Source organism: Ursus arctos, unplaced genomic scaffold (assembly GCF_023065955.2).
Source record: "Ursus arctos isolate Adak ecotype North America unplaced genomic scaffold, UrsArc2.0 scaffold_13, whole genome shotgun sequence".
NCBI classification, from domain to species: Eukaryota; Metazoa; Chordata; class Mammalia; order Carnivora; family Ursidae; genus Ursus; species Ursus arctos.
Window position 1 is genome coordinate 680,404 of NW_026622797.1, and position 25,136 is coordinate 705,539.

At 46.7% G+C, this 25,136-nt stretch overlaps 1 protein-coding gene across 9 annotated transcripts; it reads right to left on the reverse strand.

The window, feature by feature from the left end:
• On the reverse strand, positions 1 to 25,129 carry ERMARD (ER membrane associated RNA degradation). 9 transcript variants are annotated; one of them, XM_044379966.3, is made up of 19 exons: positions 24,918 to 25,129; positions 24,218 to 24,364; positions 22,000 to 22,168; positions 20,636 to 20,775; positions 19,293 to 19,394; positions 18,928 to 19,017; positions 16,485 to 16,582; positions 15,909 to 16,045; positions 14,747 to 14,861; positions 14,043 to 14,145; positions 11,358 to 11,387; positions 9,805 to 9,873; positions 8,567 to 8,740; positions 5,774 to 5,857; positions 4,061 to 4,134; positions 3,365 to 3,490; positions 2,895 to 3,113; positions 2,010 to 2,123; positions 1 to 189 (listed from the first exon to the last, which is right to left on the reverse strand). In XM_044379966.3, the coding sequence occupies exons 3-19, from the start codon at positions 22,166 to 22,168 to the stop codon at positions 6 to 8; spliced, it is 2,028 nt and encodes a 675-aa protein (XP_044235901.1). In that variant the 5' UTR covers positions 24,218 to 24,364; positions 24,918 to 25,129; the 3' UTR covers positions 1 to 5. The 9 variants fall into 9 exon arrangements, with proteins under 9 accessions (XP_044235901.1, XP_044235902.1, XP_048081941.1 ...); XM_044379967.3 differs by having other exon boundaries at positions 20,636 to 20,770; positions 22,064 to 22,168; positions 24,218 to 25,114; XM_048225984.2 differs by having other exon boundaries at positions 24,218 to 25,114.
• Positions 25,130 to 25,136: the final 7 nt, after the last annotated feature.

Sequence of the window (25,136 nt, forward strand, 5' to 3'; positions counted from 1 at the left end):
TGTTTTCATAAAACTCCTTTACTTGTGGATTTCTTGGCTAAATGTATTAACATTTGTTTCTTTTCACTAAAAGTCCAAATTTTCAACAGTGCTGTTCGTGTAAGATTGATAGTTTCATTCCACTTGTTCTTCTGTTGGCTGGTGTAAACCACCAGGTTCTCCGTGTACCGCAAGATCGACTTTAAGAACCTGTTTTAATGAAAAAAATTAATTTCTTTATTCTATTATAAAATGCAACAATGATTTAAATACACTCTTTTTGTTTTGGAATTAAAACTAAAGTACTGTACTGAATTTTTGTCTGTAAATTCAAATAAAAAAACTACATGCAAACAGGAAGTGATAACAGAAGCTAGACGAAGAGATGCTGAACGTACACGTCCCTGGAGAGGCGGCTGGACCCCAGACGAGTTACTCCCCCGAGCACCTTGTTAAACTCACTCTCACTTTGTAAGATGGTTGCACGTGACGGAACTGAGCTCCAGAAAAGGCATTAGCGACCGCCCGGATTAAACGCCACGTGAGCACGCAATGCACACAACAGGGAGCGTGCAGGCCCCGCGGCTCTGTGCGGGTGCCGCCCTCCGACCCCGGGCATCCCGCGCCCGCGCTCGGGGTGCAGGTGCACTGCCTCGCGGGAGACACTTTCCACTCGGACACAGCACTGCTGAGAGGTTTTTATCTGATGGCTCCCGGGCTCCTCTCCAATGTGTGGGGATCACGTCCTCTTCTATTTTCCACATTCTCCCCAGTTTGCCAAGCAGGCTAAAATGTTCCCCAACTTCTAATTCTGAGTATTTTCAAACTTAGAAGTTAAAGGAGTAATATAATGGAAGTCCACAGATCCTTCATCTAGAGAGTGGTCTTCAGCTGGGGATGACTCTGTGCCTGGCAATGTCTACACCATCTTGAGCTGTCACCGTGCAGGGCTACCGGCACACGGCACGGGGGGCCAGGGCGCTGCTCCCACCATGCGTGCTCAGACGGCCTACCGTGGATGACCTCCCAGACCAGAATGTCAACGGTGCCAAGGCGGGGGCGGCGGGGGGGGGGGGGGGGGCGGTGTCATCTGAAGCCACCGGTCCATAACATTCAGCATGGCGGCTACCCTGGTTCCCACCTGGGTTCCAAGTTTAAGAAAACGCCAGTCCTGCTTCTATGTTCACTTTAAACACGAGGTATGTGCTACCCACAAAGCATCAGCAGTATCACTCTCTGGGTTGTGGTGGTGTTAGGAGGAAAGCTGAAAGCGTTTGCAAGCTCATCACATTTAATGTTCTGAGATGACCCTACACAGGTGTTAGTTTTAAAGGTTCACAAACTTGCACCAAAATCCAGAGAAAACCAGTGAAGAGCCAACCAAGACTGTGGGTTTGAAAAAACAATGGGCACCTGCACCCCAGTGTTCATAACAGCTCTGTCCACAATAGTGAAACTGTGGAAGGAGCCGAAATGCCCTTCAACAGATGAATGGCTATAGAAGTTGTGGTCCATATATACAACGGAATATTACTCAGCTATCAGAAAGAACGATTACCCATTTGCAGCAACATGGACGGGACTGGAGGAGATTATGCTAAGTGAAATAAGTCAAGCAGAGACAGACAATTATCATGTGGTTTCACTCATTTATGGAACATAAGAAATAGGAGAAAGATCGGGAGGAGAAGGAAGGGAATAATGAAAGGGGGGGTAATCAGAAGGGGGAATGAACCATGAGAGACTATGGACTCTGGGAAACAAACTGAGGGCTTCAGAGGGGAGGGGGGGTGGGCGGCGGGATAGGCCGGTGATGGGTATTAAGGAGGGCACGTATTGCATGGAGCACTGGGTGTTATACGCAAGTAATGAATCATCGAACTTTACATCAAAAACTAGGGATGTACTGTATGGTGACTAACATAACATAAAATAATAATAATAAAATAAAATAACCCGAAGTGAAAAATCACTTAAATTTACCAAAACTTAAAGTAAATTTTCATTTCTTACACATACAACACACTTACTTTAGATACTGTTGATATTCGTAAGTATTTTTTCCATGAACCACGTGAATGTTGACCAATTCCAGGGCAATCAGCAATAAAATCAGGTAAAGCACAGGAGACAGAAGCTTAATACTAAAAAAGATGAAGGAAGTTAAATTTTGACAAATGTAAGTATTTTGCACTTAAATTGGTGAAAACTCTTTTTCGATCCTTTTTTCAAGGGAACTTCAATTCAGACTTTGCAGGAGAAGGCCGCATTCCTTGTGTGCCCTGCCCTGCCATGCCCTGCCTGTCCTGCTGCCACCCAGCCTTCCAGCAGCCGTCGCCCAGGAGCAGGACACCGCTGGCTCCATGTCCAGCACTTCCACTGGTTCTCGGTCTCTCCATCTGCCAGCATCTTTCCTACAGTCTGATGTTTGGTAAAGGACTGTCACAAGAAGAAACACACAAATGGCGCAAACATGGAAACGTGTTCAGTGTCTGCAGGGGAAGGGCTTGGGGAAGGATCTAACATAACAGGCATCATCTTAGAAACTGCTGGTAGGAGTGGACCTTCCAGAAGCAGCCAAGGAAAACCCGTTAAAAGCTTTATAGATACAGATACCACTAACTCAGAGTTCTAGGAATTTGTCCCAAACGGTAATTTCTTAGGGATATACAATGCCCTAAATACACAACAGGTACGGAACCAGGATGCCAGCATGCCCAAGCTGACCTGCTGCTAACATTTTAAATGCAGATATTCACTGGGGTCAGTAGCACCCATATTCTCTTACGCCAAAATCATAACAGTATTGAAAACACTGTGTCCTGTAATGTCCTCTGAAAGTAAGATCAGAGCTGCATCCCAACAGAACCCCTGCCCAGCGGGGCGTCTTCAGACCAGGACAGCGAGCCACACACCTACTGAGCATGTGCAGGTAGGTCTGCCTCTGCCGGGAGCGCAGCCTCCTTTCCACCCACTGCTGGTGTCTCAGCTCCGCAGAGGCAGCGACCTGGCTGGACACGCGGGTGCAGTGTGCACTGATGTTTCGGAGCACGGTGAGCACTTCCAGAACAGTTCTGGGACAGAACAGAGTTGGGACGGGGGTGCCGCAGAGCTCCTGGATCACCTGGGAGCACCTGGGGATGAGAGCGTGCATTAATTCTCATGGCGCATGGTCACCGCCTCGACGGTCAGCTTCTGGGGAGCAGTGGCCAGTCGCGCACTGTGCTCAGGTCTGCGGTGGCACGCACACGCACGCTTTACTGTGGGGGCAGAGTGTGCAGGAGACCCTCGTCGGGCACACCAGCGCCTCAGAAGCCGTGGAAGTGTGGGACCCCACCGCGGCTGGCCAGCGCTCCGAAATTTTCCACAGTTCTCAGAGACTCACCTCTCATCGGGAAGACGGTCCCAGCCGCTGACAACACCGTCCCCCTCGGGCAAGTGGCGGAGCAGCTCTTGCAGGATTTCTGTGAATAAAGCCTCACAGGCCTGCGTTTCAGAAGTACCTTCTAATCTGAAAACAGAAGGTATGTAGATATAGGACGATGATGAAGACGCCCAATCAGTGCCCATGCACAATGTTTAACGGTTCACTTAATCTACAACTTAGTTTTCCCAAATATAAAATGAAAAAGCCACTACCACAGGCAGTGGTAAAAATAAACGGTAAGATCCGCTAAAAGCAACACATTGTTGACGACAGATAAGCAACAAACCATCTAAGTGTTATTTCCATGACGTGCATCTGCTGTATCCCGATTCCAAACTCTCTGTCCCCACTTCTCTCCTGACCTTTAGATCCTGTGTCTAATCACCCACTAAATATTTCGAGCGGACACCATCCTCCTCCCCACAAAGACTGCCCCTCGTTCCTATGTGTCTGGTCTCCCCAAATGTCCCACCACCGCTGGGCCCTCAGCAGGGAGACCGTTCCCCCTGCGCCTCCACCGAGGGGCCTGCCCCACCCACCGAGGCCCAGCACGCCCCCCACACTTGGTCTTCTCATGGCGTGGCCAAGACCTCACGTGGAGGCTGGCGTCCACTGGGGACTGTGAGGTCTGCGTGACCCCAGGATAGAACTCACCTGGCTGCCTCCTCAGCCTCTTCAGGCAAAGGCAGGAGGGGCCAAACCCTGATGCTCTTCTCACAGCTCAGCACCTGAGAGGAAAATGTCCTACTGCTTCTAAAGATTTTACAGTAACAGTCTGGAAAATACGTTTGTAACTATTACGAACGTAGCGATCACTTTCTAGGAGATATATATTGCTAAAATTGTTACCGATCTTACAACATTTTAAGACCAGGTGCTGGGTCTCAGTTATTCAATATAATCAGATAAGAGAAGGCCAGTGAAATTAGCAGGAGATTAGGAAGTAGTTACTATGCGGAGTAGTTGTAAAACATATCAGCAAACTCTTGACGCCCCTGCTGTTGAGAGCTGAGGTCTGCATCCCCTCCCGAACCTGGACGTACTCTGGTGAGTGGTCTTCACCCAGACAACACAGTGGAAGTGAGGATGTGTGACTCTGGAAGCCAGGTCAGAACCTCTCCCTAGTTCTCCAGGAGGCCCTGCACCAACTTCTCATCTTCTCAGATGGAACACCAAACCAGGGAAAGCCCATGCCAAATTTCTGACTCATGGAAGTGTAAGCAAATCGAACGCTGACACCACTAAATGTAATTCATGCAGCAGTAGTAAGCAGAGCAATGACCTTAAAAAGAATGGGTTGCAAGACTGCTAAATGAAAAATGAATACATCGTAGGCAGCAGGAATAAGAGGCTGCCGGGGAGGGTGACGTCGGAAACACCCACTGTGGGGCATGAAGGGGCCTCAGCCAGGGCCGTGGAAGCAGCAGCCAATGAGCAGCAGGGCTCGTGAGGCTGGAGATTCGGCCACGGAGGTCTATGGGCAAAGCCTGCCTTCCTGAAGCTTCTCTTCCTTCCGGGACGCTCCCCCTTCTTCGTCCCTTCCCTTCCTCCCTCCTGACTGCAGGTCGGGGTGCTGCAGGCATGCTCTGGTGTCTTCCCTTGCAGCCTCATGCCTCACTGCTGAACTAGAACCCGTGGGACACAGGTATTCGGGTTGAATTCTTCCCTCACGTAGCACCAGGACAGCAAAACACCTCTAGAACTCTCTGCATGTCCACTGCTGACAGCCCCTTCTGACACTATTTCTCTTAAGACGTCATCAATGAGACTGTCGTCTCGGCAGTTTCTTCCAGCTGCCGCTACACATCTCTCCCTGAACCCTCACGTGTGGATTCTACAGCTTCCGTTTAGAGGCAAGCTCACCGAGGAACGTCTGCATTAGCAACTGTCACAACTGCTCTACTCTTGAAGACAACCCCGTCCGTGCCCCTAGCTCATTCATATCCTGCTACGTGGAGAGTGAAGTACCCAAGCTCATTTCCACATGGGGACTTCCTGGCAGAGACGCTCAAATGTCTGTGGTTTACATGATTTAATTCACAAGGGGACAAGCTGTGGCCTCACGTGGTAAAAGGAACATTGCCACTCTTCACCACTGGCACATGGGGTAGCAGTCCCGAGCTAAGGCAACAACCTGCTGACCCAGCCACCACACCTCAAGTACTAAAATCACCAGAAACAACAAACACCGCCATTACTGCCTCTGCTGGATGTGGGACATGAGGCTCAGAGGGACGGAGCTGCACGGCCAAGGCCACGCTCCTGAGCGGCAGCCTCCAGTCGCCCCTGAGGTCTGGCTTGCCAGGCTGCCTGGACCCATGGGCAGGAGCCGTGCACGCCCGTCCCGATGGCCCGTGTGAGGCTCACCTGTTTTTTAAGCTGAGAAACTGGGTGGAAGTGAGCACGGTAGCCCTCTGCAAGACCAACCAATGATTTTATCGCTGCTTTTTCCTGGTTCAGAAAAAACAGACAAGGGTTACTGCGATGTGTGGACAGGCCCCCAGTTTTCTCTGGCTGAGTGTGAGTCATGCAACAGCTCCCGTGTCACCTGTAAGAGAGCAAGACTCTTCACTGAAACAGGTCTGAGACAGTGGTCAAATCATAAACAACAAAGATTTTTTAAATGAAGCCAATTAACAATGATACATAACAAAGGGCACATCCGCTCTTTGTCCACAGTGACACAAGAAATACATAAGAAAGAAGAAAGACTCCAAACAACTAGAAAATATAAGAACGTCTCCAAAAAAAATAGAACAGGAATTTAAACACTAAAAATCAGTACAACCAAAAATGAGTCATGTTGTTAAACACGTAAATACTGGACAAAAGGGTAGAATAACATTATTTACAGCTGATGTAACTGTGTGACTAGAAAATCCATGCTGGCTAACTAAAACTATCAGAAACAAAAAGAAAAGTCAGTGAGTTGAAAGCTAACTTAATATACCAATAATCAAATCAGTTGCTTTCCCACACAGAAGCAGTAACTCCCCAGAATTCTCAATAGCACAAAGCAAATCGCTATATATCCAGGTGCAAACCTTTCATTCGCTCTAAGACCCAAGTCCTACCGCATAGCAGAGAGGTTCTGTGCACAAGGCAGGCGGGCCAACCTCTGCGTGGGGCAGCCACAAGTCACACGTGTGAAGATTAGTGATGAAGCCACAAGAGGCCCTGTGTTTCGGCAGAGCACACGGCTTCTCCTCTGAGACCCGAGACCTGGGAGGATGGAGGGTGGAGGGAAGGAGGAGGGAGGGCCTATGGAGGACCCCTCTGGCGGCTATGCTGACAAGAGAACAAAGGGCCACTGCAGGGAGCGCAGGTGAAGGCTGGGGCAGCTCGGCCCAGCACACGGCACTGGAGTGCTGGGGACCAAGTCTACGGTGGAGGATGGAACACAGGACGTGGACAAGCAAAGAGAGGAGGATTCTGGCCTCTGGATGGCGCTGCGACTCACAGGGAGGCTCAGGGAGGGGAGGCTGAGGACATGGAGACACCATGTTCGGGAATAATTTTCACTGTTATAAAAACCATCAATTATCCCTAAATTAATCCATCAAGAGCCCATTCCTGTTTGTTACTTGGTTAGCCTTGGACTTTATGTTTACTGTAACTGTACACGTTTGCCTGCAATCCTAACAGGGAGGAGACGGAAATTCTGAAACAGAAGAGAGATGGGAAAGTAACCTTACAGACATTGAACTGTGTCACAAAGGTGAGCACACCAAGTCCACTGCACACACTACCGAGATGTCTGTCTTCCCAATGCTCTCGGGCCAACGTGCAAGCCCTTTGACAAAAAAAAAAACAAAAAACCCACAAAAAAAACAAAAACAAGTAAACCTAGATTCTCTAAATAAATTCCAACTGGATCAAAAGATGCAAATGGAAAAAAAAAACCTACAAAGGTACCAGGGAAATGCATGTATATGTTTCTAATTTTGGAAAGCAAAGGGTCTTTTAAGAATAATTCCAAATGTATAAGCCAAAACGTAAAGACCTCAAAACTTCAAGAAAAATAAGAAGCAAAATGCACACTGGAGTGGCAAGTACGGCTAATAAACCATAAAAATGCATAAAATGGAGCAAAAGACATTAATCGTACACAAAAGAATCACGGACTTCCAACAAACAATAAAAGACACCAAAGTTGGGGCGCCTGGGTGGCTCAGTCATTAAGCGTCTGCCTTCGGCTCAGATCATGATCCCTGTGTTCTGGGATCGAGCCCCACCTCAGGCTCCTCCACTATGAGCCTGCTTCTTCCTCTCCCACTCCCCCTGCTTGTGTTCCCTCTCTTGCTGACTGTCTCTATCTCTGTCGAATAAATACATAAAATCTTTAAAAAAAAAAAAAAGACAGCAAAGTAACACAAAACACAGAGATAAAAACATGGTCTTCCTGGAATGTTTTGCTTCAGAACTGTACTTGAACAAATTCACTTACACACGTGCCCAAGTGAACAAGGACTGTGTACTTCAGACACTGTAACTGGGAGTGTTCCACACGTCAGAACTCACCCATCCATGAGGAACAGCTTACATAAGCGAGGATACACGGATAAAAACGTCAAGCCGCTGATAAAAACCAGGTGGCACAAATGCTAGCCACAAACAGGTCTCTTCCTCTAGCTACACCGTGCGCTCGTGGGAAGACGCGGGAGCAGACGCCCACCTGGGAACCGTGCTCACCCGAGAAGGCGCCCCTGAGTGCTGTCACTTTTCCTATCACGTTTTCTGTTTTGTGTGAACCTCTACACAATCTTTACAGTAACTGTGACATGTTTAACTTGAAAAAAAGATGAAAATATCAATAACCCAAATTATTTGTTATAAAATAATAAAAGAATTAGTTGATCGATCAATGCAAATATTCCACCCGACCAATTTAATCATCATTTGTAAAGTTTCCTAATATGTTAAGTTAATCCTGTTTTATACTGGCTGTTTGGGTTGGTCACACAGTATCGGTTTACCTGCTGCAGCAAATACATGCACGTAACCAAATCAAGTCACGATTATGTGCTCGGATGGAGCCATACTGGAACTCAGATAAACTTAAAGAAAAGGTGATTAAGGGTTAATTACATTTGAAAATAAACTGCATTCTGTCACAGCTGAGTGACAGTGAATCTAATGGTTCTCTTCCCTATATGTTACCTCACAGGCTGCCGACAGATCTTCGGCAACGAATCTCAGTATAAGTACGATGGAAAATGCAAGCAACTGGTTTGCTACTTCTTTTGGGAATTCAGGTAAGTTGATTTCCCCGTGGCTTAAACGGTCTCTTATACGGGGGCCCTCCTGATGGTTCAGGAAATCCCAAAGAAACTCCTTTCAGAATAAAAACAGAGAAAATATTTTGTTAGTTTTCTCAACCGAGGGAAGAAAGAACGGGCCACGCGTGACCTATCTATGGAGCAGCAGTGTGTGCTCACAGAGACGAGGAAACCGAGCTTCAAAAAGACAGACTTAATCAAGGTCATACAGCTGAGGGACCATGCTGGGTTCTCCCTGGGAACTGTCTCTAACTGCACCCCCCACACACTCTGCTGCTGCTTGGGGCAGGACCCTCCCTGGGAAGCCCCGGTCTCTCTCACTGCACCCGCCATGCTGCTTGGGCAGGACTGACAAGGAAGTGGACAGAGCCAGTGCTTTCATAAAACTCACCAGGTCTTACTCACATCCCCCCTGAAGGAACAGGCTGAGGTGTCCATGTCTGGAAGCTAACTTTCCTCCTGCCTGAACACAGCTTCTCCCTGTCCTGCAGCCTCTAAGTGCCCTCTCTCAGATCACTCTCTCCTGCTTCCTTCCTCACGTCACAGGCTGCAGCAGAAAGAGAACTGCTGAGCCAGGCAAGTGGACAGAGCCGTCCCAGAGATCCGGGAGGGAGACAGAGGCCAGATACCCTAGTTCACTCATCCTAGCTTCCTGATGCCAGAGAGTGCACAGAACCCCACTAACGTCATGCAGGAACTAGAATCTAGGCTGCTAGGAACTCTCAGTTAAAAGGAATAAATATAAAAATTCTACTTAGAGTCCAAAGTAGCCACTGTAATAGCTTCCTAAAGTAAAAAAAAAAAAAAAAAAATGGTAAGTAGGAAATGGAAAAAATGGTCGACATCGCTATCCGTGACTGCTGCTCCCTCCAGCACCACGTTCCGTATGACAGACTCACATGCCATTTGGGAATAGGGCAGCTCTATCAGCAGGCCTCAGAAAAAGGACATTTAAACCCGAGCTGCACTCTGCCGCATGCGTGACGTTGAGACAGTGCAGGGCGGCTCAGAAGCGCTCTTTGTGAGCATATCACAAGCCAAGATTACTTCATTTTGGAGAAGTGCTAATCACATCCATAAACAGAAGAATATCAGATCAGAAAAGGCCTAGTATTTTACCATTGCAGGCTCTCCGAGGAAAAGAGGAAGCTGATTGATTTTACCATCATTCAAGTGTTTTGCCAATATCTGAAACACCAAAAATACATACAGTGATTAATTAGTGCACACACATGTACATACAGAACCTTCAAAGGACCCGGCGTCTTTGGTTCTCACACACTGCAGAAGCCGAAGCACAGGAAGTAAGGACAGTCTTAGCAACTGGGTGCTGCACACAACCCACGAGCCACTGAGCCCACCCCGGAAGCCAGCGGTGTGCTGCGCACCGGCCAAGCGGGCAGGATAAAACAATGAATGAGGATAAAGACAAGACACGGCAGCCACCTGTTTTCTAAACCAGTATGACCTTAGGAATGTATGGGAATAGAGAGAGCTTCCTAATTGTGTGTGTATACGGGTGTTTATGTGTACTTACACGCATCTGTGTGAGTGATGATGTGTATATCTGGTATTCGTGTGTTTACGTGTATACATGTGTGTGGATGTGTACTTACAGGTGTATTCACGTGTACAGGCGCAGGGGTGCATATCACGTATGTGTATTTGTGCACACATACGCTGCTGTGGATTTACATGTGTGTATCCATTTCTATGGATTTTGTACATATGTGTGCACGTTTCTGTGTTATATGTATACATATATGCATATATGTATGGATGCATTTGTATTTGTGTACTTACGTGTATGTGTGTTCCTGTTTCTATGTATGGGTTCATGTATATTCACACGTGTGAGTGTGTATCCGTGTGTGTGTGTGTGTGTGGATAGAAATATACATCAGAGTTACCTTATATGCCACTGCTTAACACACCAGTTTGGAACGCAACCACCCGAATAACCCTATAGACCCTAATCCCATGAAGATACGACTGCACTATCTAATTTAACCGTCACAGCATCAAACATATTATGTATTACATTATAGCAAATTACTCACCTAACGGAATAAAGTCTACAGGCACATTGCTTGATTCCACCCGCCACTCATTCACTAAGGAGTCGAAGAGTTATCTTAAAGGCAAAGTAATCTCGACACCCAAATCTCTCCAGAGACTCTCCCTTTGTTTCCTCATGTCTGCTAACTCTGCGAAATCACACTTCAGGCTCTATAAGGATTATTATCCAGGATTACACACACGAAAGCCTCTGTACTCTAAAGTGATTAAAGATATTTTCGATGGCAATTTTTACTAGCCCAGATTTTCAGCTTCAGAATCACACACCCAATTCACAGATTAAATACATCAGCGTGCATGTTAAACTGCAGCGCATGTGTATTTCACGTGCAAGACAAGCGAGTGTTAATCTTAAATCTAAAATGCAACCTCCACATAATTATAGCATATAATATTAGGATCTCCTGGCATTTTCCAATGTTGCTCTTTCCGTAACTTCAGAAACTAGGTTAATCATACTGGATCCCAAAATTAGCCTGAAAACTATACTTAACATAATAAAGTGGTTTTTTTGCATCTGTGACTATCAACATTTCCTGTGTAGTAAAAAACAACATTTTGTTTGTTTCCAGATACTCCATAAGTCTACTTACTTCATCGAAGGTGGTATAAAGAGCCGTGGACTTCAGAAAAGAAAACAAAAGAAAAGAAATAATTAAAACAAAATATAAGTAGAGTGACATTACTCAAAGGAGAAAAACAATTCTAGTACACGGCCACAAATACGAAACCTTCTTTTGAAAATAAATCTTAACCTGGCGACACCTTGGGAAGAATGCCACTGGCATCGCAGCACATCACACCAAGCTACGGTGAGCCCGGCAGGCCCTGCTCAAACTCTGCTCTCACACACGCTTCAGCTCACGTTCCTCCCATCACACAGCCCGACTCACACACATATTTGCGTGCAGGTGAGCACAACTGGACGTGTTCTCCCACAAACAGCCTGTGTTTTGCACGCTTCCTGGTGCAATCAGTCCCGTCTGCAGACAACAGGCTCTAGAGCCGGCTGCCTCAACATCTATGCCCGGCTTCTCCCCAGAAGCGAGACCCTGGACACCCCCCACGCAGGTATCTCTGCAAAATGGCACGCAGGTAGTGCCCATCTCGAAAGGCTTCTGGGGAGTTCAGGAAGATTTTGCATACACTGTGATGAAATCAGCATTCTGTGGAAGCCAGCTCTCAAAGTGTCTCATTGACTAATGCTTATTAACATATCTTCAACTTAACACTATGAAACTTCCTTCAACATTTATTATGATACCTATATAATAGCACATACCTATAAAGTCTGTATCTTTAGCTCCCAAACCTATCCTGCTGACCTGAAAACTCTTCCTGAGCTCTATTCTAAATATCCGACTGCCTACTAAACACTGAACTTCTCCTCGATTGCCATGAACTGCACGCGTGAACTTCTACCTTGTCTTAAGGAACTGGTATCAATGTCTTATTTCTTACTCCTCACACGTGAGCTTCCTAAAGTCACACAGTCTTCCTCATCTTCCGATCTCCCACTATCTCAGAGACCTTATGCAGTAAACAGGAACGGCACGGGCACAGCACTTTACAGCTGTAGAAACCATTTTCTCATGTGTCTTGACTCATAAATAAGTTGATGCCAGGGTCATTCTGAACAAGAGCCTGGCCTACAATCTAAGATAGTCTTTGATAAAAACAGTCATGCTATTTACTTGTGTGGTCAAATAACACGTAAACAGCCAAATCTGTTTAAGCCACCATGAAGTAATCCCAAGCATACTAGAGTGACAGCTGTGACAACCGGGGTTCTAGCTCTTTCTGCTGGAAGACAGGTGCTCCGCAATGCTGCCTAGCACTGCCCGGGACTGAGCCGACAGGAAGGGCACTGGGCATAGGGCATCGGGGGACACAAACGTGAGCACTGCACTCTTAAGGAGGCTGCACCAGAAACCTGTACACACATGCACGTGAGGCAACAAAACAGACAGTACACAGGGAAGAGAAGGTGCCGAACTGGAGTGGTCACTGGGAGGTCACTCACATGGCCTGAAGTGGTCAGGCAGCGACCGTGGGCAAAGCCTGAGGAAAGACATGTTCTGGGACTGGCGAGGGGCCTCGGTTATGCCGGAGGAATCCGGCAGGAGACAGACCGGAGGAAAGCTGGACCATACGCAGTCCCGGCATGCCCCGTGCAAACGCGAAGCTCGTTGTAGGTACCGGGGTGCCATTCAAGTTTTGAGCAGATGAGACCATGAAAGACGTAAGAATCATTATCACTGTGATAATTATTATAATGTGAGAGGAGGCGGGTGAGGCCTCAGCGGTGAGAATGGGCGGGTGGGGCTGGACACCAAATGGACGAAGGGGACACAGCACCAGGTGGTGCTGGAGGCTGGGGCCGGGCGCGTGAGCGGATGAGGACAATAAGGAACACACAGAACAAATTTGTGGGAGAAAAAGTGAGCTTTTTAGAAATAAAGTAGTAGGGAAAACTCCTGTAAATGTTCAGCAAACAGAGTAAGCCTAACTCAAGAGGAGGACGAGCTGAGCTAGAGGAGACGACTGCCTGGGACAGCACCTGCCTTTCACCCTACAAACTGCTGTCCCAGCACTGTTCTGGCCACATCAACAACTCAGCACGTGTCGGGCTTTCGCTTTTATTAGGTTCAAAGTATTTTCCAATCCTTGCTCCCCTGCAAGTAAGGTGGCTTAAAACCTGGGAGGGAGTAAGATTTCCCGGAGGTAGATCCAGGGAGCACAGGGTTGAGAACACAATTCTGAAGAATGCTTCTGAAAGGGGGCAGAAAGCGGAAGCTGACTGAGTGAAAGAAACAAGAGTTCCAGGTACACTGGCCACTGATGTTCGCTCCGACACACTTGCCCCCTTGCCTCTGCCCGCCGTAGCCTCTGCAGGTAGTTGGGTATATGGCCACCCAAAGGCTTCCCCAAGCCTCCCTGGCCCGGAGCAAGGAGTGTCCTTGGGCAGGGCCACCTCCTGGGGCTACAATGCTGCACTGACAGTAATAGCTACAGAGAGGAGTAACATGGTTTCTACTTTTGCAACGAGTTTGAAATACTTGGAAATACAGAACTATCAAAAACAATCACAAATAATATGTCGTTAAAATCATTATAATAGGAAGCCACAAAAAATGACAATCAAGCCTTCCAAAGAAAATTCTTAGCCAAAAAATTCATTTACTGGTAAACAAAAATGAGATATTAAAAACTTTTAATTAGGCAGAGAGAGCTGTCAATACAGCGGCAACCACCATCAATCACTAAAGCATACATACCTCAGCAGTCAGAAGTCTTTTCGGACATCTGTTAACTGTGGCAAAAACTCTCCTAAGCCCCGTCTCTAGCTGTGTCAGTAACAACACGGCACAGTCAGCAAACCTGCAAAATTGAAGGAAAATGGGTAAATCTCAAGCTTTAAAAGTAAACATTGGCACCAACCCCAAATAACTGCACTTTGTTCCAGATATTATCAATGTGCGTTAAGGCAAGGAGGGGTGACAGTACCCGCTAACGTGAGAAACAACACAGAATCAGTCTGCTTAGACCCGTGAGCTTCAATCTCCTTTCCACTGTTCTGACATAAGAGAAAACATGCTTAGAAGCTCCCGAATAAGATGTTATCAAAGATCTGCCCGATTCCTCCCATCACTTGTAAGAAATACTCGTATTCCAGGATTTGGGTGGGTTCTCAAGGCACGAATGAACCTACACACAATGGAACCTGAAGAAAGGCCAAGGCCGTGGGCCTCACGACGTCCACGTGCACCTGCTCTGCTCCCCAGGAAACAGAGTCTAACTCACCTCCTCCTTGTTGCAGGGACATGCGGTTCTCTCACAGTAAGAACTCAAGTGACACTGAGAAGTTGATTCCAAACCACGATTATCGGTATGGACCCCGCCAAACGGCTGACGCATGTTCTGGTCAGTGCTGTGAAGGTGCTTTCTGCTCGGCCCCCCTGGAGAGGGCCCCCTCACTCACCTGTGTGACCTGAACGCGACTAACGCAGCTTCCCAGTACGGCAACATGACCTTTGATATGAAAGAGGATTTCCTCATCACTTCTTCTAACACCGAAAGTACCTCAGAAGTGACCTCTGCAAAATAACAGAGCCTTAAGCACAACCACGCTCGTCAACCAAAGAAGGATGTAAGCAGACGCAGGGCGGGATGCCCACGGGTCGTAGGTGACTGCGGCAACCCCAGGGCACACGCACGCGCACAACCGCCTGTTTAGTGACTCAGGCCACAGCTGAGAGGAGAGGACGTCAGGGCTGATCACGCTGACCAAAAGTAGATACATTTTCAGAAGACAGAGGAACAAGACTCAGCCCTGAGGTAAACTGTGGACTCTGCCTGATGATGACGTGTCCATGTAGGCTCATCCCTGGTAACGAATGTGCTCTGCGGGGCGATGTTGCATGTGTCGGGGCGGGGGTGTACGGGGAATCTCGGCACCTCCCTATCCATCTTGTTCCAAACTGAAAACTGCCCTAAAGTCTTAAAAAGTACGTATCATTGGCAGTCACTGGACCACCGAAGGGTCTGCGGTACGAAAAGGCTAAGACTGCTGGGACCAAGGTGACCTGGGCTATTCCTGCCATGATTTCCATCAGAGGTACAGCCCCCACAGCTCTGCTGCCCCAGTGGAAAAGGAATGGGGTCAGAGCAAACACACAGTTTGACTGCACTTTCAAGGTCTTGTGTCCCCCACCCCCATTAATTTGGTAAACGGCTTTGGCACCGAAAATTAAAAAGACGACGGAGGAGACCACCTACACTGGTGGCCTTTTTGGCATAATCACGTGTACAAAGGCAGGAGGGCTAAAAGGAGGGGAATGTACATTCCGAAATGGTCCTAAGCCATCTGTATGCACACACACTTGGAGCATGAACCATTTCTAACACGAATAATGGATTCACGCAGCCACGACTCTCAAAGACTCCCCAGCACAACCTGGGGGGCGCGGTGGGAGGAGGTGAGGTTTTATGTAGCGAAGTTTAAGCACCTTGGAAAGTTCATCTTTTCCTGCCTGTGGAGAGTAAGTAGGCCATCGAAACGGCTCATGTCCCCATGCTACCTCCTGACTTTATCCCTATCTTCACGAAGACACATTCAGGGGCAACTGAAGTACAGCACTTGCCAGGGAAAACGGCCAAATCCTTGAGGTCTGTAAGAGCTACGAAAGGCCGGTGTGCCAGCACACGTTCAGTTCGTTGCAAGTAACTCTTCAGCAGCTGACCCAATCCCGCAGTCAACAGTATCATCGCTGAACAGTATCTAGTGCAAACACCACAGGATCTGTTAGAAAAATGCACCGTCATACACAGAGACAGACTGACGTTGAAAAGAACAAGATTAAAATTAAGAAAGCACACCACCATTCGACTGCAGGAAACCCCCCCCTGGCTGTGGGAATTCAGCTACGCGAGGGCTGGGAGGCTCGCGAGCGCAGGTCTCAGGGTCTCCCACGTCCCAGCGAGTGGTGCCCCTCGTCACCTCCGCAAGGCTCGGCCTCAGGCTGCCTCTGGGGTGGAAGTCAGTGGGGTCCCAACCCTGTCACCACACCAGGTGTTCATCGACCTCAGTCTGATCTTCAAATTCCTGCCTCAGAACTCTCATCTTTCTCAAAACACACTTTTCCCTGATGTAAAATTCAAGGTCAAACAAACGCCGAAGTACCTCAAAGAGAGAAAATGACCTTCCTACCAAAACATACTTTGGGGGGATTTCGTGAGGAGAGGCAAACCCGTGCCATAGGACATTACGCAGGTTGAGTCCACACGGAGATCCGACGAAGACTTTCAGCACGTCCATCTAATCAGGTTAAGAACAGATTACTGAACAGTTAAAGAATCACAGAATCACGGAATAAACTGATAGAATTGTGGGAGAATGTCTGCTTTCTTCTTTAGAACAGACCCAACACTCCGGCTGGCATACAGTAGTAGTATCAGTAGTAATAGTATTCAAACAACATTTACTGGGCGTCTAACATGTCAAACACATTTCGTGTGAACTGATCCTCAGAACAACCTATGAGGGCACTACTATTAATCCCACTGTGCAGATGAGGGATACGAGCATGGAGAGCTGGAAGCTAGGTCTCAGGGGCCACGAGCTACGACGGGGAATGAGATCTGTCCCAGGCTATGAGACATCGAGCGTGCCTACTACCTAGATAAAACAACACAGAGAGTAGGGGACGGGAACTGCACAGAAGGCAGACCCTGTGAGGAGGGGCTGCCCACTGATGCTCCTAGCCCAGGCCTCCCCTACTTCTCTGCTGGCTGGAAGCTCACCATTCACCTGCTGCCATCCCTCCACTTAGAAAGACTCCCGTCGGGGCGCCTGGGTGGCACAACAGTTAGGCGTCTGCCTTCGGCTCAGGGCGTGATCCCGGCGTTATGGGATCGAGCCCCACGTCAGGCTCCTCCGCTAGGAGCCTGCTTCTTCCTCTCCCACTCCCCCTGCTTGTGTTCCCTCTCCCGCTGGCTGTCTCTATCTCTGTCTAATAAATAAATAAAATTAAAAAAAAAAAAAAAAAAGACAGACTCCCGTCATGGGGTTCCCGCTTCTCAGATGGTGAGACTCGTGCGTTCCCACGGGCTCGCTCTTGGTTAGAAGCGCAAAACTTCGGAACAGATTCAGGAAAAATGGAAGACATGCAGAGACTAAAAGAACTCAAAAGCAATCATACGAGAACAGTGAGCCCCCAGAAGACTCGGGGAAGGACAAACGCTGTGTTCAGACGCCTGAAGGACTCTTGCTGAGAGGGAACAGATGCAGAAATTCTGAATTTCTCTCAAAGGGCAGGACAAGCCAGAGCAGAAATTACAAAGAGCGTTTTCGACTCAGCATCAGAACCCTTGGCAACCAGTCTCTTCATGCAATTCCAGAAACTCTTGTCTATTTGTAGCACATGAATAGTAATACCTAATACTAGTAATCGTAACAACACTCTTAAAGCTATATTTATTTTTAATTTAATTTACTAACTTCAATTAATTGTTCATACCACCTGGGCAATCAGAAATACACAAGCCAATGAACTAGTAGAAGGATCTGCGCCTGAGAGTGGCTGCAGGTCGGCAAGAGGCTAACAGCACCCAGGCAGACAATAAACAACGGGTCAAAACACCTGGATCTGTTTCAGATTTCAGTGTAACTACAGGTATTTTGTACTTGATCTTCACTCCATATTCTCCACTAAACAAAGTGAGCTTTAAGCTGACAAGGGACCACTATAAAGTGGGAGGTCTTTACTGAAAACAGATTTCTTATCCAAAAACAGTGAGTCTAGCTGGTAACATATTACACCAGTATTTTAAACATCATCCTGGCTCAGCTGGCTCGGCTTTACACAGGACGCTATCCTGGTGTTCTTCTGCACCTTGACCCTGCTTCACTCGGTTGCCTGAAGGTTATTCGTTAGTTTTATTTTTTTTTTTTTAAGATTTTTTATCTATTTATATGACAGAGATAGAGACAGCCAGCGAGAGAGGGAACACAAGCAGGGGGAGTGGGAGAGGAAGAAGCGGGCTTCCAGCGGAGGAGCCTGATGGGCTCGATCCCATAGCGCCGGGATCACGCCCTGAGCCAAAGGCAGATGCTTAACGACTGCGCCACCCAGGCGCCCCTCATTAGTTTTAAACAGCCTTGGTCATGTGGCCTGTCGAAGATTTTGACAAAGTAGACAGTTCTGCATGTTTTTAAATCGGCATCTAATTTTTTTTCACAGGAAGCCTGAACAGTTTCAAAAGGGCATAAATTCCCACATTTTAAAAAATGGATATTTTACGATAAAACTTTAATACCACTCCCTGAATGGTTCAAATTTTATTCTAGAATATGTAATTATGGTAATTATTAATGTATAATTAATGAAAGCAATAGAGTTCAAATTGTTCATCTGGCTGGCCCCCCAAGGCCATCCCACCAGAGACTATTACAGCACGCTAAGACTCAGGGTAAGAGAGACTTGTGTCTTGTGCCTGGAAAAGTGGCAATTTTGAAAGGGGAGGTGGGTAGGGAGAGTATGCTCGAATTACAGCTGTCATCCATTTTTCCCACTGCAGCATCACTTTCTGAGGAACAGAAGTAGCGCTACCACAGACGGCTGTGCTGCGTCGACTCTACCAAGTCCAGGTGAACAAGCTTACCACCGACCGCCCAAAGACCGCAGCAAGCTCTTCCGATGCAAGCAGATCTCTCAAAAGAAAGGGGCAATCCTTCCCATTCAGTAGGAAGACCTAGAATCCAAACAGCTGCATTGCAATGAGCCAAACAATGTGAAGAAAAATCCCACCCATCAAGCCACTATTTGTACAAATGAGGGAGAAAAGCACCAAAGACACCAATGTTTTGATTTCATAATCATTCAAAGAGAAAAATACTAAATAAACATCTGTGCCAAATGACTACATAGGAAAACAATCATTAAAATCAAGAAGTCTGAGGATAGCTGTAGAAGTTATATGTTCATGCAGATACTTTAGTGAACCAAAGAAAGAGTTCTCACACTTACATCACCCAAAGCCCGTTCTAGACATGCCGTCAGTTTCATTAAGCTAAGAGGAATAGCGGGACACTGAGGGCTTTCCAAAGCATCGAGTATTTCAGGAAATAACTGTGTAGAATAAGACATACGTTAGAACCTATGATCAGTAAGAAATACTTCTCAAAATATTTCTCAAGCAATACTATTTATGACATTCAAACTTCTAAAGGTTTCAACTAGTATTGACTTTTTTGGTATGGGTAAACATTTTCTATAGAGATATATAGTTGACCCCTGAACGTGAGTTTGGACACCACAGGTCAGCTTACATGTGGATTTTTTCCACAAATACAGTATGGTATCGTAAGTGCATTTTTCTCTTCCTCACGATTTTCTTAATAACTTTTCTCTAGCTGACTTCATTGAGAGAATACAATATATAATACATAAAACATACAAAATACATGCTAATCGACCACTTACATTATCAGTAAGGCCTGTGGTCAAGGGTAGGCTATTAGCAGTTCAGTTCTGAGGGTGTCAAAAGTTATATGCAGATGTGTGACTGCACAGGAGTGGGCACCCCAGCCCTATGTTGTCTAAGACTCAAGGTAAACAATATCTAAAGAATCAAAAAAATGGTTAATATCTAAGGAGTTTTGAAAGTTTTTTTCCTCCTTTAAATGTTTATTGAAAGCAACAAATCTGGCATAACTATAAATTGGAAAGTCAAATATTTTGACCTAAATCTTATTTCCCATTTTGATTCGTTAATAATAGATAAATGTGAGGCAGCTCGGCCTGTCACAGCAATGACCCTTCTATCGATATCAGGAAATTTAAAGTATTTTAGAATTGGACCTTTTATAGTTACTGCCCTATTGTGGTCATTAAATGTGCCAAGTGCAATGGCTGGTTTGCACCAACCAACAAACTAGCCAAAACAAGGTTTGGGCTTGACCCCACACGACCCTTCCTCCCTTCGATTCACCCTCCACAAGCCAAGCACCACCACCCCCCCCCCGGGTTTCCTTGTTCCACTGTCTCAAGAACACCTTACTGTCTGTCCGTAAGGTCTTTGCTTTTCTCTGGAGTGGTCCATCCTCATCTGTCCCAGGACCAGCACCCACATACCTAGCTACTCCCCAACCCCAGTATGGATAATGCATCCAAAAACTTCCTTTGTTCCAAGGACGTTTCAGGCCATGGTGATTGCGTAACAGTCTAAGTTTCCCTCACAACCCTCAAGCCTTTTTACAGGTGGATGGCTTAGCGGATGGAGGAGACCCCTTTAAGATGAGCAGGTAACGAGGGCCTCTAAGCAGACTTTGCAAAGTCCTATATTTCTAAAGGTTGTTCACAAGCCAAACCTCTGGAAAAGCTGTCCACTGCAGCCACGGTGTGTATTGAATTTCAAACTGCCCCTTGGTCAGAGATAACAAATGTGAGTGGACGGCCTCACACACAGGGCCCAGCAGCCTCACGCTGCCCTGGTAATCCAGACTCTGTGCTTCAGGGATAAGAAAACAAGTGTTAGTACCACAGCTCCATATCATGTGATGAAAATGCCTAAAGCATCAAAGAAAAAGTGTTTTAATTGTGAAGTTTCCATGAAATCAACAACTGGTTTATAGTTGAACTTACAATAAAGATACTCCGATATTGCTGAAATAAGTTACATAGCGCTTATCTGATAATAAAAGAAAAATACACTATTAGTATGGTTTGGTTAATCAAGAGAAAATATTTTCTTCACTTTACTGGTACCTAAGTTTATACAAAATCAGGTTCATGCTGTATCTATTTTAACCTGATTTGTTTACTTGACATTATTAGACTGTGAGATTTCCAATGACGTTATTTTAGAACACATGAATTTTTTGTTTTAATTTTTTGATAAGTTTGAAACTGAACATTCACAAGGTTCACACCCAAAAAATAGAAAAGGGTGAAGGTCTCCCTTCTTGCCACCCAGTTCTCTTTCCTATAGCAACTATGGCTATTAATTCCTTGGGTATATATAGAAATATTTATACACACAGAAATACAATTATATGCTCCTCCTATTTTTTCACTTAGCCACGTGGTTCAGAGAGATGGGCTTCTCATTCCTTCGTGCCACCACATAACACTCTCTTGTGTGCCTCTGTCATAGTGACGCAGTACGTTTGGCTGTTTCCAACACTTGGGTTTTTTTCCATTCTTGCTTACAATCAGCACCAAGCGTAACCTTGCACAAAAGCTCTTTCATACTAAGTGTGCCTGTCTTACTAATTCCTGGGATAAAACTGCTGGGCCAGAGCACGTTCATTTGCAAACTTTGTAACTATTATTAAATTTCCCAACCCACATCCCTGCTCTAAAAAATGTACAATAAAGCCTGGAACATTTAAGACAGCTGTGTGATATTCTACTGGTCATTTCCTACCCAGAATTCCTAGGACTCCTACTTTCTTCTCTCTTCCACCTGACTGCTGGCCTGGAGTGAGACTGTGCCACCTGCGGCCTCCTTCTCACACAGGGCTTCCTTGGCTCAGCGTTCTAGTATCTCTCCTGTGGTCCTCTGGCCTCATTCCCTCCCATGTCACCTGGTCCCTTTCGTCTTCTGAGCTAGGTCTGTATTATAACAACGTCTAACTAAGAGAAACAATGGTCAGAAAGGAAAGTTTTAGAGTCAAGACGTTTTAAATGGAATATCACTGACAGCTGCTTGCGGTGCAAAGAATGTACAGACCTGATTGTGTATAGATCACACAGGCTGTGATGGTCTGCCAGCATACTTCACCCCTCTGACTTACAATGCTATTGATATCACAACGTTCTCGGACTTCAAACCCGAGGTTACAGATCATATCATAGACTGAGGGAGAAAGACAAGTGGTAATCGGATCCTCTATTAGCATCTGAAATATAAAATATAGAAGACACTATTTAAAAGAGGTACAAACAGAGTAATATCAATTATATATTCAAGTCACAAGAAAATCCCATTCTATCTTAAGTACAGAACACACCCAGGTATAGCTACTGCTGACACACTTTCTGGCTACCGTGAGAGCTGTATGATTGAAATACTATGATTTAATATTAATTAAAGATAGTTTACATAAACTTTTTCAAATAAATGTTGAAGATGTGAAATTATTGATAATATTTGTTAAGATAGGAGTTTACAGAAGCTTGGCACATCGTATGGATAGTGCACTGTTCCTTTTAGCATTCCTCTACTGCCCCCAAGTTACCAAATGAGCAATTTTTTTTAATGGGGAATGGAAAAGCAGAAAATCAAGCACAATGAACTACAATGAAGTAAAAAGCATACCTCAGACTCCTTACGTGGTATAAGAAGCAGCAAACCACACTTTTACATGAAGGATTAAATAATACCAAAGCCTCTTAATTATCCCCATATTACACTAACATCATCTTATAAACCTGCAAAGGAGTCACACTCTGGGACTAAAATTATCATGGGGTCTTCATCTGATGTATCAAGTCAAAGGGTGTCTGTTCTAACACGAAGGCTTAAGCCCTACCAGCACCCTGGTTTGGAAGCTGGTAATTTTGAGTTCCTCCACTCCACTCAGCATCCCCCCGTTACAGTGTTCACTCCTCCTGTTCCCCAGAACCCTCACTTCCCACTCTCAGCACCGGCTGACAACCAATCTTCCACAGACTCAGGGAACCTGCGCCGAACAAGCAGTGATGCCGTGAGCCTACAGAGCGCACGCTGCCCAGCCGGTCAGGGACCACGGACACTGCAAGACAGGAGCGGGAAGACGGGACCTGCTCCTGCTGCCTGCAACCTGGGCCTTCCTCTCCACTCTCTGTCCCTTGGAGCTTCTCCCCAGCAGCAGCAGTGCCCCCGGCCACAGTAGCGGAATGCAGTCTGCAGTTTTCCCAGCACCTGTAGGCCCAGCTTCTTCACCGTGACCCCACCAGAGACACCCCACCAGCTGTCCACTGCCTGCTCTTCAAAGGTCTGCCTCCCAGAATTGCCAGGCCCAACCCGTAGCTGAGCAGCACAACCTGTTCCTTAGAGATCCAAGTTTCAGCTTGGTGGGACCTTCCATGAAATCTCTAAGTTGTAAAATTCCAACCGCTTCCGTGGGTCTCTCAGTCCCACAGCGAGGGACTGCTTCCTGCAGCTGCCAAGTCCACAATACTTGCAGAGATCTCTTCTTACTCTTTTTGTAACAATTCTACACCTTGTTAACTCTTACTTAAAGTCTCTTCCTTCAAAACCTAGTGTGGTCTGTCTTCCAACTGATAGAGAAATGTAACCCTAAAGCGTTACTTTGATATCAAAAGGGACTCCTTGCATTTCTTAAAAGCATTTGAACTCCAAAGCAAGGAGCTCTGGTTCTGGAGTGACAGGTGGCAGGCAGAACTGTTTCTGCACAAAAGCCCATCTACTCCACTACTGCAGGCCCTGGATATGGCAACAGAAGCTCTAAGAAATGTCTTCTTTTTCGGCTGTATTCGCCCTATCAATAGAGTTGCCCAGCAGCCTTAACCAAACTGTAAGATCCGAGAGCACCAAGGTCAGGTCTTATACAGAACGTAACCCCACGACACAGCATAGCCCCCCACCCAATAAACGAATGAGAGTTAACTAAATGATGGCTCATCCTACCTGGAGCTGAAGGGAATACACTTCAGCTTTGGAGAACAACAATATCCTATCCCCTACCAAGAGATACACAATTCTAGAAGCTGGCTTTTATGTTAACTTTCAAGCTCATACTGTCTTGGACAAGAACACACCTCATGTTAATTAGGAATAAAATCCCACTTCAAATCAAGAAATATTAGATACTGCAATACCTTGTGACTCACGACTGTACATTTTCCTGTGTGTTAGTTATGAACATGCCTGTCCTCCCAGTAGAAACCAGAACCGCCCCCCCTGACATTTGTCAGTGTGTGCGTTTGTGTGCACCCACCCATACCTTTACTCCTTGATACTCCAGTGTCTTGTCCAGGGCAGCATGGGGCAATGCAAATGACCTATGCTTAGCACCTTCAGTTTGAACTCTTCCTCAGACTCGTTGTACCTCTTGTTTTGAAGAAATTAGTATTCTGAGCCTCCGTTTTAACTGTAAATGGTGCACAATATTATCTTCTAGGGTTGCAGTCATTAGAGATAATCCTTGAAAAGCATCTCACGCACAGCACTCAAAAAGCAGTAGCCATCATTGCTAAAAGTGATGATGAGGTTTTATATTTAATTGCACGAGGATAGAAAATAAAACCTTATGAGGCAACCCCGTATAACCCGATCTATAGCCATTGAGGCCTTTGTGATTTAGTTTTGTAACCAAAATGGCCTAAAAACTTCGAATTTCAGTTTGCAAGTACCAACGGCAGAAGTAATTATGACACAGGGCAGGACGCAGAGAAAGCTTCCTTTAGAGGACGAAGCCCATAGTATCAATGACGTAATGGCTTGTGAAGACCTGGCTGGGGCCCCGCACGCGATCACTCCTACACCACTGACTCGCGGCCTTCAGCCTGGGGCCTGGGACGTGCGGGGACCTGAGCCCCAGGAGAACTGGCCAAGGAGAACTAGGGCCAGGGCTGCCGCCTCCGGGGTCAGGGTCGGGTGCTCATCCCCCGCGCAGCCGCCGACGAGGGGCTGGCAAGTCCAACCTGCTTCCGCGGCGGCGCCGGCGCGGACACCACCGAGGCCCGGGAACCGCGGCCCAGAGCCCGCCGGGCTATCAGGGTTCGGCCTACGTTGCGCCTCCTCCCGCCCGAACCTCGGCTGGCGCCGCGGACGCCGAGAACGCGTTCACCTGCCCACGGGCACCCGGTTAGCGGCCTCTCTGGGGCCGTCACTTCCGCCTCCGGGAGGCCGGCCTGGCGTCA

Coding starts and splice junctions, on each gene's coding strand:
- ERMARD (XM_044379966.3), bottom strand. CDS start 22,168: ATGCTAATAGAGGATCCGATTACCACTTGTCTTTCTCCCTCAGTCTAT. Junction 2,124..2,894: donor TACCTGCACATGCTCAGTAG/GTGTGTGGCTCG, acceptor CATCTTTTTTAG/TATTAAGCTTCTGTCTCCTG. Junction 190..2,009: donor GAATATCAACAGTATCTAAA/GTAAGTGTGTTG, acceptor TCATTAAAACAG/GTTCTTAAAGTCGATCTTGC.